At 38.8% G+C, this 19,138-nt stretch overlaps 1 protein-coding gene across 2 annotated transcripts; it reads left to right on the top strand.

The window, feature by feature from the left end:
• Positions 1-200: 200 nt before the first annotated feature.
• mfsd11 (major facilitator superfamily domain containing 11) lies at positions 201-17,733 on the top strand. 2 transcript variants are annotated; one of them, XM_066704802.1, is made up of 14 exons: positions 201-935; positions 1,248-1,388; positions 3,724-3,779; positions 5,762-5,869; positions 6,410-6,489; positions 7,194-7,290; positions 7,950-8,008; positions 8,366-8,525; positions 9,325-9,365; positions 9,633-9,698; positions 10,927-11,052; positions 12,054-12,228; positions 13,546-13,681; positions 14,110-17,733. In XM_066704802.1, the coding sequence occupies exons 2-14, from the start codon at positions 1,293-1,295 to the stop codon at positions 14,269-14,271; spliced, it is 1,362 nt and encodes a 453-aa protein (XP_066560899.1). In that variant the 5' UTR covers positions 201-935; positions 1,248-1,292; the 3' UTR covers positions 14,272-17,733. The 2 variants fall into 2 exon arrangements, with proteins under 2 accessions (XP_066560899.1, XP_066560898.1); XM_066704801.1 differs by having other exon boundaries at positions 205-935; positions 1,245-1,388.
• The last annotated feature ends 1,405 nt before the right edge of the window (positions 17,734-19,138 follow it).

Here is a 19,138-nt window from a genome sequence, read left to right as displayed (position 1 = left end):
AAAAATAATATTTCTACCCAAATAAACCAATATTCATACAGTATGACAAAGAGTATGTACTGCACGGTGCAAAATATTTTAAAAATAAAAATACATGTTTTTTAACGAGTTTTACAAAATGTGTAAAGACTAACCCGGATGTGACCCAATATATCGTTGATGTGACCCCGGAAATGAATAGTTGTTTACGCCAGAAACAGTATCATGGAAGTAATCGCAATTGTATTGCTTTTGTAGCAGCATATTGTCTTTATAAATATTTTGTAATCTATCAGTATGAGTTAAAATTAGTTTATCCAATAAACATGCCATTTTAAAAAGCCATTATATATAATTCCTCTTTGTTTATCTGCTACGCGTGGTATTTTAGTCGAACTTGATGTTTTCATAATCCACAGTACTCAGTTTTGTACTAGAGTGGGCATATTCGTTTTAAAATATCCCAAAGCACTAAGCAAAGCATATGACATATCTTGTAAGAAATTGCATCACCTTTCGAGAGGTTTGGACTATGAAACATCCATTAATATACCGCATTGTGTCAGAGAGTTCTGCCTAACGCAATTCGGCAGATAGTGTAATGGTTAAACAAGCGCTTTTCCATATCTTTTATTTATTGTGCATTGGACACAACATGACCGAGTCAAAACTTCATATCCCGAAAGCCGCGCTGCTGTGCTGCCTGCGAGGTCAGCTGACCAGCTCACATGACACGCCAGGCTCAGTCATACCCCGAATGAAATACTTTATTGCTGGGGAGTTACCGCTTCAATGTTGGACGGAGAACTGTAAATAAAGCTTCATCATCTGATTTTTTTTTTTTTTGTATTGTTGACTTTGGACTGTGGCTGGGACTTCAGTATGGTTACCAGCAGTACGAGAAACTAACCGTCAATAAAACGCACATTCATATTCACTCAAGAGTTCATCACAAGGTAAGCCTTTCCGCAGCCGCATACCATCTTCAAAATGACGAAGGCGATTTAGCCATTTGATACTTCAGTCTTAATTGTAGAGGTTAATTATAGGAAGAGATTCATATTTCGTTTACTGACTAATACACACGATCCTAAGTATTAAGGTAATGTACGTTATTAATTAGTGTATGCTGAATAACTTGGTCTTTCTCTAATTCATGTTTCCTGCTAGATACATTTCATAATGATTAGTAGTACAATTGCAAACTTATAATGTAACCAGGGGGGAAAAAAACACTTTACTTTCCTCTTTTTGTTTTTATTTAGTAGGTTTTGTGAAACGCCTTCGTGTTGGGTACAAGGACAACCGCAGACATGTCTCCTGAAGGCAAAACCCTCCTAAACATTATAATCCTAGGTTTCGGGTTTATGTTTATGTTTACTGCCTTTCAGACCTGCGGGAATGTAGAGGTAAGCTTTGGACCATTTTATTTTTTTATTATATATTTTTTTAATGTGAAGAAAGATGGGATCTCAAAATATTATTATATTATATTATATTATATAAAATCTAGTGATGATGAAAACACTCCTCAAAATGTGCTGGGAGTTCAAGTTCTTCTCAGATAGGAAAGAATGGCGAGCTAACTTAAGAGGTATTTATAATGAATCCTGTTTCCATGTATGTTTTACTCATTCTGTGAGTAAGGGCATGATTTTCCCAAATTAGATTTACCAATGAGTAAAGCCAGAATATGAGTGTATTTTGATTTCTGTAACAGTCTCACAACCTGTTTATTTTACTATAAATAAATAAAGTACCATATTTTGAATAAACTGTAACATGTAAGAAACTGTTAAAACTGCTGCTTCTCTTCATAAGTAGGCAACATCTTTTACCTACTTTGTGAAATCAGGCCTCAATGCCTTATCTCTTTACTCAGCTGAATTTGGGGTATACACTGTATTACAGTCCTCAGGAAAATGACACTATCAATAATTTGCCAGGGTTGACTTTTTGTAGTCTTTTCGGTCTCTGAGGTTGGATGTCATCTTCACATTAACTTTGTGTCAAACGCATTCAGTTTGCACAATAGTGATCAACATGAATGGGTCTTTGGGACATATACCTTAAATTTAACAATGGCATTGATTGTAGTCTGTACATTGTGAGGTAATCATTATATTTTATCTCTTCATTGGAACCATACTAGTCACCATACTCTGCTACTCTCAAAGGACTATAATTGCTTATAGGAATGAATCTTCTGCTCCAATTTAATTTATTTTCTGAAAAAGGATTTACTTCTTATTGGGGTTTCAGCAAATGTTTCATATGACCCTGTTACCTTTTATGTATTAACACATATAAAAATCCATTATTGGGGCTATGATATTGCTTCACATTTTTTGGGAAGTTGTTCCCACATGTTATATTTTCCACTGCTTCGATAGACTTCATTCCTCATTAGGCAGTGCAGGTCTAATGTGTCATTTTTCCACTGCGAGCTAAATTGGGTCTGGACACTAACCACTGCAGAGAGGTTTAATGTTCAGATGATGCTTCTAATGATGACTTGCATCCTTTCCAACCAGGTTTTACCACAGGGCATAGTCTGGATAATTGTTGTGCCCAGTCATATGTAAATTGGTAAAGAGTTATCCATAATTGAATTTGCATGACAGAAACAGAAGGAGGCAGACTGGACTGGTTCTGTGGTTTCACCTTTTGTTTGTCAATAGGGGGCTGATTAGGCCCCCTGTGGTTTTCTTTGTGCTGAAGGCAAAGCTGATTTGTGAGTTTACTTTAGTAAGGCTATGTATGATAGCTGTAAAGGAGAAAAACTTGCTACTGTTTTAAAGTTTGTCTGTTTTGGAAGCATAACTATCTTTCTCCTGACATAGGGCCGGATTAAATCAAAACTTTGACCCATCCGCTAATAGAAAACTACAGAACTGTACTCAGTTGTGGCTTCATTTTTAGTTAGATGGCACATTGTTCTAATCATAAATGTAACCGCTATGATATACAGGTTTGTAGTTTTCTATTAGGGTCAAAGTTTTGATTTAATCCAGCATAGTTTATCCGCTGTACTGCATGAACAGTGCAGCAGTGTGGAGTAGTGGTTAGGGCTCTGGACTCCTGAGTGGAGGATTTTGGGTCCAGTCCCTGTTGTTTCTTTGTTGAGCAAGATACTTTACTTAGATTGTTCCAGTGAAAACCCGTCTGTATAAATGGGAAATTGTATGTCAAATATGCCCTGGATAAGGGCCTCTGCTAAGAAATATAATAACAATAATGAAGGGAAATTGGTGCATGGGGTGGTATGAAGCCAGAAAAAACTTTGTATGTTGCAGGGGGTCTAGTTTACTCTTGAATAACTGTCTGGATCTCATTCATTCAATCAATCAATTAACCAATTGAGCGCTTCAGATTTAAAGAAGAATATACACAATGTAAAAGTAAACCATTAGTATCTATCCCTTTTAATCACGAACTGTTGTTTTGTCTGGGCCCCCTACGTTTGACGTGCCAGTACAGTATAGATCGTTTGCACATCTCACTTGGTGGTGGAGCTGGAATATATCAATACATTGTCCTTTTATCAGTTGCCAATATCCTTGTCTTCTTAAGCAGTGCTTTTTTAAGTTTATTCTAAGTTTGTTTTCTGTTAATTTTGAAAAAGTTCAGAATTGCTCTTGACATTTCTTCAAAAGGATAGCTTTCTGCACTTTTAAGTACAACTGAATCCTAGTTTTTATTCCTTTGTTTGTGTGTGTGATGTTGTTCATCTTATCTTTGCAGCAAACCGTGATAAAGAATTTTAACAGCACTGACTTCCATGGCAGTGGATATACAAGGTATGCATTTCAGTATACTTTGTTCCCATTCAAGTGTCGAGACAAGACATTTTAAACAGGACCTTGGACTTCTTTTTATCTTTCTATGCCGGTATAGCCCAGCCTGCCATTGTGATTTTAAAGATTAGGAAGACAGTTGTGTGTTAAAGGAAGTGCACAGGACAGGACGTCTTTAAGGCAATCCCCGATACCATCCTAGGTAAAGGCTTCATCTTTTCTCTTTATATGTCCTATGGCATACTATCATATTCATGTGAGCAACCACCAAGCACAAAATGGAGCAAGCAAAAACACGTGCTGTGACCCATATATCCCCTTTAAAGTGATATTATTAAACCGGGTAATTGTTAACTCCAGTAAGAAATATATATCTGAACTTGATGTTATCGCAGCTCACACTGTGGGAGCCCAAATGTTATGGGATTTTGGGGGCCATTTTAGTGTCAGAGGAACAAAAAACTTAATTTAATAAAAGTTATGAGAGTTCAGTCAATATTGAAGTGTGTAGGAAACTCTTTGAATTATGCTTAGACTTTGTATTAATCTGTTTAAAGAAATTCCCCACAATTCCCTTTATTAAATGAACTTAATGGAGATATTCCACTCTTTTGAAAAGGGGTCTTGTATGTCTTCATTAAATCAGCCTATGGTACAAGAGTGCATATGTTAGGCGAGCTGTTCAAAACGGAAAATTAAACCAACACACGACATGCATGAAAACATGCACTTTATTATTCGATTACTACAAGGTTTTGCAATATGCAAAAAGGAAAAAAAAAAAAATCAACACCAACCAGAGAACACCCCACTAGCGAGGCAGTCTTCAACCGACAGCATTCCAAATGAAAGAAATGAAACCGTAACCTGGTTGGTTGTGTTGCAGGTGTGATTGTCTGCAAAAGAAGGAGATGATTAAATAGTGTGAGTGCAGTCTGATTCACTAACAGCAACACATGACCAACCAGTTTAGGATATTGGCTGAGACCCAGCTGCCAGTAGCACTGGCAGCAACTCCACACCCACCAGCAGCTGAGCCAGGACAGGTCTGTCCTTCACAGCAGGCTTTTATTTCATTTAAAAGCCACGAGTTAAGAAATTGCAGTATTCTACACAGCCTTATGTATTTATGTGAAGGTCACATGCTTTCAGTCGGTAAAAACTCTCCATATCAATGCATCTATACATGCTCTATATATCAGTCTAACATGTAGCAATGGAACTGCCTCTTCAATCTTGAGACAGCTTTGGAAAAAAGTAAAAACCCTAGAGTAGTGGACTGTCCAGGAATTTGGACAGATTTAGACGTCATGTCATAGACTTGGCCAGACAAAATCAAATTTTGACTTACCAGCCAATTGCAAAGTACAGTCTTGCGCTGTTAGTGCTAAAGGGAAAATGCATGTGTGTATGGAGATATACCGTGATAATATATTCAGTTTAAAGCTGTATGTATTGCATCCAAATAAAAACATTTAAAATTGCAGTATATTCTCAAATTATTCTTTAATCAAAACCATATGTGTTTCACCCAATTATAAATTGAGAGATTGCAGTTTAAATGGACTTGATTTGGTCTAGCCCTTAGACAAAGACCTAGACTTGTTCTGGTTTCATTTTGGTGTGGCACTGTATTTCCTACTGGGGAACTGAAACTATTCATGTAGAATTCCTGCTTTTCAGATGACATTTGTGAGTCACTGAAACAACACAACAACTGAGACTTGGTGTACCAGGCTGTGGTGGCCCAGTACTTTTGTTTAAGGGGCTTGTAAATCAGGAGGCTCTGGCTTCAATCTGTGAGAGTTAACTGCTTTAACTATTAGAGGTACAATAATTAGTGTTTACGGTAAATTACTTTGCAGGAGCAGTTTCTGATATACTTAACCCATATTCTTATTTTCTATAAGTGGCTTTGGGTAACTGCCTGCCTAATAACTGAATGTAATTAGTAATTATTTTCTGGTCTCTTTGTCTTTTAACAGCATGGCCATTATATATGGGGTGTTCTCGGCCTCGAACCTCATTGCACCGTCTGTAGTGGCTGTAATTGGACCACAACTGTCGATGTTCATAAGCGGTCTGGTGTACAGGTGAGCAGTACTGTGCGGTGTCTGTGCTGTCTACAGACCTTCTCTTTTCCAGGGTTTGAATGTTCCCTTGAATAAGCCAATATGAAATGCAGATGAATCCTCCTGTTCAGATTTGCTGATCGCGATAAGTGCTGGGCTGCAGGATTTCTTTCACTCTCAGGTGACCAGGAACTGCCATCTTTTTTATGAAATGAATCGATAGTCATCTGGAGATGCCACAGCAGTGTATGTTTGTATACCTTCATGCAAGTTTCCCTGGTAAATTTCCCACAGATTTTATTTACTTTTCCCATTGTTTTAATGTGGTTGTACCTAAGTTTGTTGAGTGGTTTCCTATGGGTTTAACATGACTTCAGTTTATGGCACAATTAAAAAACACTATTACACTGTATCTCTCTTAAATTTCCTTGAGTCCCCAGCATTATTGCTAATCTGTTTAGTATAGTGCCTCCACCCATGACCCCATTTATCTCTTCCCTAGAAGATAAGCAGCCTTGTAATGGGTATATCCTGACTGTGCTTGTTCTCTTCTCTCATCAGTGGTTATATTGCAGTGTTCATCTATCCTTTGACCTGGTCTTTCTACACGGCCTCTGTAGTGGTTGGCATAGCAGCAGCAGGTAGGGGAAGGCAACAAATGTTTATGCCCAAGTCTTCTGCAGGGGTTAGATCTGAATCATTGTATTCCTGAGTTCTGACCTGTAGAAGAGGGATTCCACATACATGCCACATCAAAATCTAACCCCAGGCTTGGTTGATACTCTGAGGCCTAATTATCTAACCAAGGGTAACTGTTGATATCTCTCTCTGTATGTAAGAGGGATGTTGGTATTACCTGGTTTGTTCTACTAATGTTTTAATAAGCGACTGAACTAACTGGTTATGAACAAATTATAAAGGTTCAGTGCCCCACCTTATAATATTGGCTGCATAGCTTTAATAATATTAAACAGACTGCATTTTCTGCTTTTAAGTATAGGAAAATTCTGTTTTTTGGGTGTACTTTGTTTCCAAATTAGGGTCAGTTGTTTTTTAAACATTTACTCTTGCTGAAAACCTTATCCAAGGCAGAATAAGCAGAAATCTAGAAAACAGAATTACTGTATACAGGGCAGCAAAATCTAGTAGATGATGTAGCGAATTAAGGACTAGATCAGAGTACGGTTTGAGGGTATGCTTGTGTTTTTAACTGCTGTAGTTTGCTGTGTAAAGCAGTTACAGTATGTGTGTGTGTGATTTAAATCTACAGTAGCAAACCAGTACCTCTCACACACACTCTCTCTTTCTCTCTCTCTCTCTCTCTTTCCCTCCCTATCTGATTCAGTCTTATGGACAGCCCAGGGCAACCTTCTGACCATCAACTCTACAGATGACACCATTGGCAGAAACAGTGGGATCTTCTGGGCTTTGTTGCAGTTCAGGTAAACCCAGAACCTGCCTCCATTCCCTGATCACTATACAAAGTTCCAACTCATACGTGGCTACAGAGCACTTGCATACCCTTAATGACCTCTAGGGACAGTATTTACAATGTAGCACTACAGTGTTACTGAAAACTGCTTATTTTGAATCAACCTGAATCTCGAGCATGCAATAAACTGTTTAATTTAAGTATGTGTACAAATTTGTACATAACTCACTATTTTAAATAATCACAGGCTTAATGTATCTTTTTGCATTTTATCATAATGGGGGACATTGTACAGTAGTCACTTAACAAGACGGGGGGATTTCTTGTCCCCACCCCACCCCCATTTAACAATTACAGTGCAATAGAAATGGGCTCACATACATGTATAATTTGAAATATGGTACAATCTATTTATATAGTGAAAAGAAGGCTGATGCAACATGCATATCAAGTACATAAAAATAAAACAAATGTACTGGACAATTATCATCTTTTCTCCAATGTATATCGATTGTACCCACTGCTGCAAGAGTGCCTTTTCTAATGCGTTCTAAAATTCCCATAGTCAGATGTTTTTCAGTGGAATATTTCCACAGTGACTTCTGTTAAACCTATACCCCAATAATGAACTTGCTTAAAAAAAAAGTAAATTCCACCTTCTTTTTGCAGCTTATTCTTTGGGAATTTGTATATATATTTTGCTTGGCACGGCAAAGTTCACATTTCAGGTGAGTTTTTGCCTATCTTTTGCATTTAATGATCATTATTGTTATTATTATGTATTTATTTCTTGGCAGACATCCTTATCCAGGGCAACTGGAGCATATTGTATTCTAGTTTTGATCCAATTTAATGTTTAATTTAATTACTGATGGAAACCAGCTGACATGATGTATATTTTTTTTCCAGGTCAAATCCCAGTGAAGTAGATCAAACTAAAGTATTTAAGAGAGAAGAACAAGTAATTTAGGAATTGCAAATAGGTTAAAGATTTTGGTCAAGCACAGTCTCATTCCCAGTTTGGGATTGGGCGCACTTCTCACTGTCTCCCCTCCCTTTCTCCACCTCTTCCCGCTGTGACTCAGACAGGGACCGGCGAACAGTCTTCATCTCCCTGACGGTGATCAGCCTGGTTGGCAGCTTCCTCTTCTTCCTCATCAGGAGTCCCGAACCTGAGGCCACTCCTTCTGAAGCATCTGAATCTCTCCTGCAGGCAGAGTCTGCCGATATCCAGAGCACTGCACCGTGAGTCCCAAAGAGATGGCCGCCACAACTTCCTGACACTGCACTTGTAATAGGAACCCAATTACTCCATCAATTTTGAGTCCGACTGATGATTCTCATGCTATTTTGTTCAGTTATGATTGCATGGTAGATTTACAATGACGTGATGGGTAATAAAAAAAAGTAATGTAAACCAGGATATGGTATATTGTAATTGTCAGTAAGCAAAATTAGCCTGTACTAGTCTAGAGCAGGGGTGGCTAACCCTGGTCCTGGAGAACCTCAGGGTCTACAGGTTTTTGTTCTGTCCAGATTGTTAACTTAATTGAACCAATTGTGGGTCTTAACTCTGCAAAATGTCCCTGGGTTCAAAGTATCCAATGATTGGTAATTTAGAGAGACCTGGAAAACCTGCAGGAACCTCCAGGAACAGAGTTGGCCACCCCTGCTCCAAAGGATCATATGTTTATGGAATTTGGAAAGCATTACACCACTTATACCTAGACTATAATTTAAATTTGACTGATCCATTACACTAATTATAAATTACACTATTTTAATTCTATATATAAGGGTGAATTTGCAATCTTCAGGTATATGTTGTGCAAACTATGGGATCGCATTAGTAAAATGAATCAACTCTGGCTAGATCCAGGCATCAGATATTCCAGATTCTTCACTGATTTGATTTGAGGGTTTATATATTTAGAGGGAGATATACTTCACCCATTTAAAATAAAATTGAATGTAACCCCACATTTAATTCAGAAAAGAAGACAACATTATCAGTACAAAATAACACTGAGATTTCTCTCCTTAGGACACCACCAGGAGTACGCTCCCCAGCCCTGGAGGCATTCAGTGAGTAATCTCTAATTGTATTGATCACTATGGTGAAATATATAGATTTGGTATATATAGGTTTTCCTTAAATCGTCAGTTTCGGAATGAAGTGACACTACTAAATAGATTGAAGGAATCCTGTAGATTTATTTATTTTTGCTGCTGGAACTCGGTATCTTGGTAATGATTTTGATACTGCTCTTGAACTGCAGCACCTGTAATCATCACTGTACCAGTGGTGTGCTTTGGCAATTGTCAATGCCTGTCCTTTTCTCCCTTTTCCAGAGAAAGCCCTTCAGCTGTGCTTCACCAAAGAGATGATGCTCCTTAGTATCTCCATTGCATACACAGGTGAGATACTGGGCACCAGGAGCTCTCTTGATTTCCCTGTTTAAACCCCTTTCTTTTTGCAGATGTACCATAATGTGCCGCATGGAATATAGTGCTGAATCTGATTCTGGCACAGCAGTAATATACTGTACTTAATGATAAGCAGCCCAGGAAATTAAACATGATTGAATATGACACTAAACTATTAATTAAATCGTGCATCTAATTCCATTTTTTTTTTAATCCAAACTTATATTTCATAGTATATATCATTTTCTCAAGAACGTAAATCCCTCTGCTTCAATCCTAACTGACCTTTCTGTCTTGACTACTGTGGAGATGACATCTGTGTTGACAGCAGGACCTACAATATCATTGCACTGTTTTATTTACGATTGGCTTCAGCAGTTTACACCGCTTCAATATTCCCTTCACAGGAGAAGGTGGAGATTGTTTTTCTCCTCCGAAATGCTATTCGGTATTCTTTCCAGCCTGAGTACAGTTTAGATTTTCCCATATTTTGCTACCCCTGAATGCCCCACAGACTGCAGAAATTAATCCGCTGGCAGCTCTCGCACACACCAGACAAACTGTTGTTTCAGTTTCGCTGTTCAACCACAAAGAACAGAGCCCTTCCTTCCCATCAGGCTCATTACAGACTAGCTATTTTCGTATAGCTTTAGTGAAAACAGTCTGGTAGATAAGCAAAGAATGGCTTTGTGTGTTAACATTCTGTATGTTCATCATTGGTTAGAAAAAGAGACAAAGAATCAAACTGCATAACAAAAAGAAATGTGCAATATGGCTGTGATATCTGTGATGTAAGACTGAGAGAGTGTGGATTGTATAGTTAAGGGACTGTATCCGATAAGACTAGACAAATGCCTATTTTCTCCACAGGCGTGGGTGTTTGGGTGGAGAAACACACACACACACACACACACACACACACACACCCCATATATACTCTGAAAAGCCACAGTGTCGTCTTGTCTTCATGTTTTGTTTTAAAAAACCCTCTGCTAAATCGATCCATATATTTGACTCAATTAGTAACATGACACAAGTGGTCAAGGTCTTCAGTAATGAATGATTGTGAGAAGTGGTTTCCTGGAGGATTTCCTGTATTGGAACACAAACCAAGGACAAGGATTGGGAACTGCTGATTTAGACCTGTAAAACCTGCATGATCTTGGATCACTGCTCTGTAGGGTCCTGATCAGAGACTCTTCCACTCTGACCCCTACAGGCCTGGAGCTGACGTTCTACAGTGGTGTCTATGGCACCTGCATTGGTGCCATGACCCGCTTTGGTGACGATGCCAAGGGTCTGATTGGGCTGTCTGGCATTTTCATTGGCATTGGAGAGATCCTAGGTAAGTGAGGGGAGACTGCTGTTAAACTATTTGAGGGTGGCCTATGGGAAACTGGAATTACCACAATCCAGTGTTGGGAATAGATTCAAGTGTTTATCACTACAGAGGTGATTAGGCAGTTCATGGGGTACCATTGAAGTTTTTTGTCATCAGGAGAGGGTCCCTTCTCAGACTTAGGGCTAGACCAAATCAGAAATTTAACCTACCTGAGAAGTACAAAGTTGTAAATCTGTATCCTCTTGTGGTTTCATTTATTTATTGTTAGAAGTCACTTTATGCTGTTTATAAATCATAATGCACTGGGGTATGATTTAGTAATTTGCAATACGTGGGTGAGACAAAGTTTTGATTTGGTCTAGCCCTTAGTCTGAGAAGGGACCCTCTCCTGATGACAAAAAACTTTAATTATAGTATACAACCTAAAATAGAGTAGCCCAGAGATAAACCGGACCACAGCAATTTGTGTAGGGTGTCGCTGGGTTCTAAACTGGGATATAGCGCTTACTCAAGACTCATCTTTTCAGACAGTACTTGTAATATTAGTCCTGTTAATCCCCGTTAGATAGCACTTCATAGCATTTTATCATGTTTCTTGCGTTATTGATTGATTTCCTCCTTGCTCCCTTTCCCATAACCCTTGACTGTGACCCTACATCTTGACGGCACTTAGCTTTACTTTCCAAGATGTAGGACGGTACTTAACTGTATAAATTGGAAGTTGTAAAATGTACTATATCTTGAATTGCTTTGTTTAATGTAAATTTGAATTTGTAATATTTGATGCCTTGTACTTAACTGTATTCTTGCACTTTGTATTGCACTTATGTTGTAAGTCTCCCTGGATAAGGGTGTCTGCCAAGAAATAAAAAAAATAATAATAATATAACCTCCTCTCTTATGATCCCTGTTGCTTTGCCTTCTATATATAAAATAAATATTTTAACCTATCCTTGGTGGTAAACCTCCACCTCCCTCCCTGACCTGTGTCTTTGTGCAATCAGGAGGGGGCTTCTTCGGCATGCTCAATAAGCGTAACCGTTTCGGAAGGAATCCCGTGGTACTACTGGGACTGGTCACCCACTACCTGGCATTTTACCTGATCTTCCTGAACATTGCCAGTGACGCGCCGATCGCCCCTGAGGAGGGAACCCAGTTGCAGGCCTTCATTACACCCAGGTAACTGACGTTTCCTCCAGTAAATGTGTATTCTAACTTTCACTTGCTGCTCCCTTTCTTCATCTTTGCTTACTCTTGTATGTTCAATCGCCTTCACTCTCCTTGCTTCTCCGCTGAGGTTAACTGATTGTAAACTGTTTTGTAAAATGTGTATTCCTGTGTCAGCTGTAAGCTGCCCTGGGTAAGGATGTCTGCTTATCCAGCATTCGAGATTCCAATTTAAATTTTGTCAGGTAGTGTGTGTGTAAGTGTGCGTATTCCACATTTCATTTCAGATTGTCAAAGTTCCCTTGAAGTTTATAATGCGAAATCACCCATATTCCAAGAATCAGCAAAAAACATAATAATAGTAAAACGCTCTTGAGTGGCACATCCAGTAAAAGTCTCCACACTATAGAATTGGTTCCTAGCCCTGATCCTGGACTCCCTGTGTTTGCTGGTTTTCGTTCCTGCCCCGTTGTCACCTACTGACCTGAATGACCACCACCTGTTTAAAAGCTGAAAACAATGGAGTAGCTTGAGATGAGACATGTACTGGTTCAGTTAAGTGTCCCATTTAGAGCTGGAAGGCAAAACCACCAGATGAAGGGGCCTTCCAGGACCAAGGCTGGGAACCACTGTCCTGCAACCAGGAGCCCACTGGTCTCCAGTCCTGGCTCTGCTTTTGCCAGTTTTAAGCAAGTGGAGCAAAGTGTGTTTCGGTTTTCCTGCAGGCACCATACAGTAGTGCTCCCTGTGTCCTCCCATGGTCCTGCAGGTTCAGATCTTAGCAGATCCAGCTGTATCAAATCATCTGATGGGTGTTACACTTGAGGCTGTGGGGGATTCTGGGCTTGAGTTACAGTTAGTGCCTGGTTTTGACTGTGTTTCAGAGGCTTTTCCATGCAGGTTTACCCTGGGAACTGTATACTTGTGATTTTGCCATAGTTTAACAGTGGTTTCCTATGGGTTTCCCCTGCCTTCACTGTGCTTTACTAGTGGGCCATGGGAATACCTAGTTATTACCATAATCTTTTTTTCTAAGGCACTTTTACTATGGTAGACCCTGGTTTACTCATGGTAGAGTGAGCCAAAGTACAGTGAAGGCATGTTAAAACCATAGGAAACCACTGTAATTCTATGATACAACAACAGTTAAACCATGTTTAAACCAAGGCTCCTCTCATCCCTCTTGATGAAGCCTGGATTCGCAATATCAATGGTGTTTGCTCTCCTCCTCACTGGGACTTGTGGAACTTTCCCACCTTTATTGAAGCGTCCGTCATTATGCTCTGGTTTTGCTGAGGGAAGTCAGTGGTGTTGTGTGCTGTGCTTCAGTGTGCAGGTAGCTCTGCTGTGCAGTTTCCTGCTGGGCTTGGGAGACAGCTGCTTCAACACCCAACTGCTGAGCATTGTGGGATTCATGTTCCCGGAAGACAGCGCCCCAGCCTTCGCCATTTTCAAATTCATCCAGGTGATCCTCTCACACTAAACAGGGTTCAGTGCTGCACTTTTAAACGGGTCAAATTGTATTTATTTGGTGTTTTTGAGGTGTGTGTACCCCCACAGAAGGAAGGAAAAAGACACGCACACAAAAATAACCTGCAGTGTATTTGTTTGTCTTGGATAGGGGATCTCTGCTAAAACTACAATGCTCAATTTTAACAAGTTTGCTTTTTAATACACAGCATAAATAAGGATGCAGGCAATTACCTCAGCCTGGGCTTGAAATCAGATTTATCTGTTAATTACTTTTCCCCACCTAAAAAAAAAATTATTGCTTTTGAAGTGTAAATAGTAATTTAGGGAAAGTTATCTGCAGGCTGTAGGTGAATCATACACCAAGGAAGGTGGCATTGGCTGCCCTGTTCTAAACGCAGGCCTGTTTTGATGTATTTGCAGTCCATCAGTGCGGCGGTGGCCTTCTTCTACAGCAACTACCTCCTCTTGCAGTGGCAGCTCCTCATCATGGTAATCACAGGCTTCTTCGGGACCCTGAACTTCTTCCTGGCTGAACGGCTGGCTGTGTCAATTAGGCGAGACTCCGACTACGACAGCATCTGACTAGAGGGAGTGGCCACAGAGATCCCCGCTCGCTGGGAGTGGAGAACATTAACTGAGTGTTCCAGGGGTGGGCAGGGAGTTCGCCCATGCGTCCCCACTGCTCATGACTGACACAGCACTCGGGGTTGTGGAGTTCCCCAACCCCCCCTCCTTCTCCCTTCCCACCATCTCACCGCCATTCACCCTTCCAAGTTCCCCTAGCAATTGTTTGCACACACGGCCAGCAAAAACGCACACTGGAACCCAGAGCTACCTAAAAGTAGACATCAGCTTCACTAAAAACACAAATCACCAAACCAGAGTTTGTCCATGCATCACAGACTAACTCACAGTGGGTCAAGATGGAATATGTGGTTGTTTTCTTTTTGTTTTGTTTGTTTGTTTCACTTTGGTCGCAGAGTCAAATCTTGCCCAAGTGACTGATTCGCTTTCATGCTTTCACAGCGAAATCATTTACAGTTTCCTTGTTTGACTGAAATTGCTAGGCCGTTAGAGAATGTTAGTTCTGGAGGTAGTCAACTTTTATCACAATTCTACCCAGCTCAGAATCAAACCCAAACAGGCAAAACTGAAAGGGAATGAAACTGGATTCCAAACATGTAAATACAGACTGATTTGTCATCGCATCTGCTTGTACAGTAAATGAAAACCGATTTCACAAATTAATGCGAATTTTGCACTTAAAGTACAGATTTCTCAAATTTCTGGGCTCACATTTGAAACGTGCACACCCAAATAGAGGAACCGATATATATATATATATATATATATATATATATATATATATACACATCTATATCATTCATATGAAAATCTTGGATGATGTTCTTTTCATCCGCATATGTAATCTGAGCCAGTTTTGATGCACGTTCTCAATACGGGTAATTGAGATTTTAGCAGTTGTTGGAGGGGAACTGCGAAAGTGAAAAAGAGAAGGGATTTTTATTTGTTTGTTTTCATGGTTTTATTCCCAAGTTTGGGGGTTTACAAGTGTTCAGTTCAGTGTTCAGTGTTCATGATTTTCATCTGCTCACTGTGTTTTCAGTTGGAAACCACAATAGGATGTAAGAACAGTTGCTTAGTAATCATCACACCTGCTGTTCCTGTTCATTGTTTTATTTTTTATCTAAAGCTTATCCACAGACCAACAACAAAAATCATTGATTTTCTATAAGGCTCCAAAAACATTCAGTCTTTCAGTTTTGGGGAGATTAAATGTCAGTTGTACTTAAGATGAATGTGCCAAGAACAGAATGGTCACTGGTGTCTCTCACTATTAATTCTATATTTATCCAATAGCTGATGCAATTGCTGTGGACTAACACTAGCAATATAGCCAAATTCACAGATTAATTCATTAGGAAGTTAGAATACAACCGTAACATTCGTTCATTCTAGAATCCAGACTCTACTTGTTCTGAATGTCTGATCTTGATAGGTAGCTGTGGATCTTAGGCCTCAGTTATTCCAAATGGTAAATATGAGGAAAATCTATTTTAATTCAATTGCCTAAACTCACAGATCCCTCCACCACCTCCTCCCCTTCCATTCCCATTCAGACCAGTCCCTGGACAGCCAAGGCAGAGGTCAGAGGTCATCCAAGCTGGTCTCTGTTCTCATGGGTCCAAGTGCTGCTTTTTCATATCTTTTAGTGCTCCCATTTGATGAAAACAAAATGATGTCATGGCTTAGTATAAATTCAAGGGATGCATAAAGTTGCCAATTTCAATAAGAATTTGTCAGTGAGCAGAAGAGCTTCACAATTTGATAAGTGTAGTTTTGCTGCATGATTGATTTATGTCAAAAAGTCAAAAAGGGGTAATATAGCTTTGGAATATCGACAGCTAGTCTGACAGATGAAAGCAGATTGCTTATTTTTGCTGTTAGTTGTATCTTGGATCAGATCTGAAATATAGTTGAATTTTTATATTATTATTTTAACTATGAAGGATGTGAACTTTGAACGAATGCTGCTTCTGAATTGAGCCATTGAGGGTTTTGATGGTGAAAACACTGGTGGCCATTTATCTCCTTTGGAAAATGTACCAAATTATGATCTTTGCACTTTTAACAGTTTTACTATGGCTATTTGCTAATGCCCATGGTTTTAACATGCCTTCATTGTGTGTGTGGGGGGGAGGGAGAAAAGTGCCACTTCAATTTAGAACTACACTACCTGTCAAAAGTTTTAGAACAACTCAATTTTTCCAGTTTTTATTTAAATTTACACAGTTTAATGTCTTAATGTACTCTGAAATTAAAGCATAGAACAAATAAACAATTGGAGATAAAAAAATCATGGAATTGTTTTGTTTATCAAAATGTAACCCCTTAAGCTGAAAAGCCCATCTGGTACCTTTTAAAAGGGCATCAAATCCGTGTACTTTAATCTCATGTGTACTCTTCATTGTTGTGTTGTTTGCCAAGTGTTTGGTATCCCGTGAAAGCTGAGACTCTCGGCTTTCAACGATGTGAACATTTTTGTTTTTATACCTCTCTTCCGCATTCTGAAATGGGGGTGGAGGATTCTTGGTCTGAGTAGGAATACAAAATCTCAGAAAATATTGACAATTATGATATATTCTGGAACCAGACAGTCTACTGATCAAAACAAGACCATACACCCTTTGGTAAAGCAACAAAATGTCAAAAGAGCTCAAAATGTCAAGATGGAAAACTGTTTACAGTGTACTAATACACAACGATTTCACATAATTGGATCTTAACTAATAATATATACTGTAGGTTGTTCTGAACAAAACAAGCCTATTTGCAAAGAAATCTGATTGAAACTGAAACTGAGTGATCTGTGATGATCTGTGACCGTCTGAATGAGACCCTCCCCCTTCCCCTGGAGTAGACAGTGACTGTGTGTATTGCAGGACATGGTGTGCATATTATATGACCTGCTAGGGACCCTATATTATACTAATTGTACGATTGAGCCAAAGTGTGGAGGTGATGGGGAAATTATGACTCTTGTACCCACTGAGCATGGATCACATTGAGTGAAAACTCCCCCCTAAAAAAATAAATGTTAATAGTTGTATAAATTGTGATCATTGAAGAAGAGAGTGATGGTGATACAACAGTTTCCTTTGGTTTGGCAAGGAGTTGCAGATGTTTAGATTCTGAAAGGTTTTTGGCTTTCACAAAGTCCATTATCAGCACACAACAAAAAGTTCAGCCATACATGGAGAGAAGCTGTAAAAGAATACTAGTGTTGTTGCTATTAAGCCCACTGTGATATTGTCAATGATCAACAGCGTAAGAGTTATTTTTATTTTTTTAAGATGGGGTCAGCATCTCCATGGGATTCAATCGATGCAATCCATTGTCTTTTCATGTTGTGTTGTACTGGTGATTCAGGAAGTGGGAGAAAAGCTAAATCAAACTAAGGATCTATGCGTTTGTAAAAATGGAACAGAGTAATATACAGCAAATAAAATATGAAATACTTTTCTCATTTGTTTGTTTCTCCATCTGTTGTTGCGCCTACTGCCTTTTTTTATTTGATTAATTCCCTTATTTTTTAAATGATTTTACACCCTTAGTAATTTGTAGCCTACTTTTTTCTTCATTTTTTCCATCCTAGTGAATTACTAGACTTGGAAAGTTTGAATGCAAAAGCAAGCTTTCATTCAATTTCCAACAGTCTTAATCTGAGTACAGGCTCACAGTGCTTTAGTAAAGAATGTACATCACTTTGGAAAGTATTGGACACGGGGAATATTGTGAACTGCGACTTGTCTTTTTATATTGGTATGCATCTGATATGATACCTGAATGTACTGTATATGAGTGTCACTGTCCTAGATTTTAGTATTTTTTTAATTATTGTATTGAGTGTTTTATCTTTTTTGTGGCTACAAATATATTTTAGTACAAATAAATCACGCTTATGATTTGAACTGACAGTGCATCGCTTTTATTTACATGAGAGTTTCAGGCAGAGTAATGCTTCATCTTAATCAAGACCAATTCCCTTTTTTGTGTTTTTTGTGTTTGTTTTAGGGAACTTGTTCTTCAGGTATACCTATCTTTGGCAGTCACACAAATCCTTTTGAAGCCTATCTATAAAGACTGGTACCAAATGTTAACATACCAGTGAATAGAAATGGAAACAGAATAATAGTTGGTAGACTGGACTATCTGTTACAAGACTAGTCTTTTGAAAGATGTGCTCTGAGATGTACCCTTACACAGAGGTGGAAAGAGTACTGAAAAATCCTACTCAAGTAGAAGTACTGTTACTTTGATGATATTTTACTCAAGTAGAAGTAAAAGTACTGGTATAAAAAACTACTCAAGTAAAAGTAAAAAGTAGCTCATTTAAAAAGTACTTGGAGTACAAGTTATGTACTATGTACAAGTTATGTACTATGTTCTGTATAGGAAAGTTGAAGAAAGTGTTTTGTGGTAATTATATAATGTTTTATATTGATGTTAGCATTAGAAATGGCGTGTATACAGACTGAGCAAATTAGCTTTATATAGCCTAGCAAAACCAACAAAGTGGTTGTTAAAGATGCATCCTATTGAAGTTATTCTCCTTTCCAATTTGACTTCTGTTTTTGTATGATAAGAGAAATGGGTTTGTCTGAATGTATCGCCCATGGGGTTTTCCAAATGTATCCACCCATGGATTTGTCTGTATGTGGATTTCCTGTTTCTCCTCTCAAAGCTAAAGATGTTACCTCGTTGTTAAGAAAACCACAAGATCGTACCGTTTGTATGCTGTAACAGGACCAGACATCTGCCTCCATGATGACCTCCTCCCTTGGGAAGGGCAGCCTACAAACTTCCCAGAGCTTGCATCTTTTGAAGCCTTTGATTGGATGAACGGCCACAAGATTCTACATAATTT

The sequence above is a fragment of the Amia ocellicauda genome, chromosome 5 (assembly GCF_036373705.1).
Source record: "Amia ocellicauda isolate fAmiCal2 chromosome 5, fAmiCal2.hap1, whole genome shotgun sequence".
Taxonomy (NCBI): Eukaryota; Metazoa; Chordata; class Actinopteri; order Amiiformes; family Amiidae; genus Amia; species Amia ocellicauda.
This window is presented reverse-complemented; position numbering and strand designations above follow the sequence as displayed.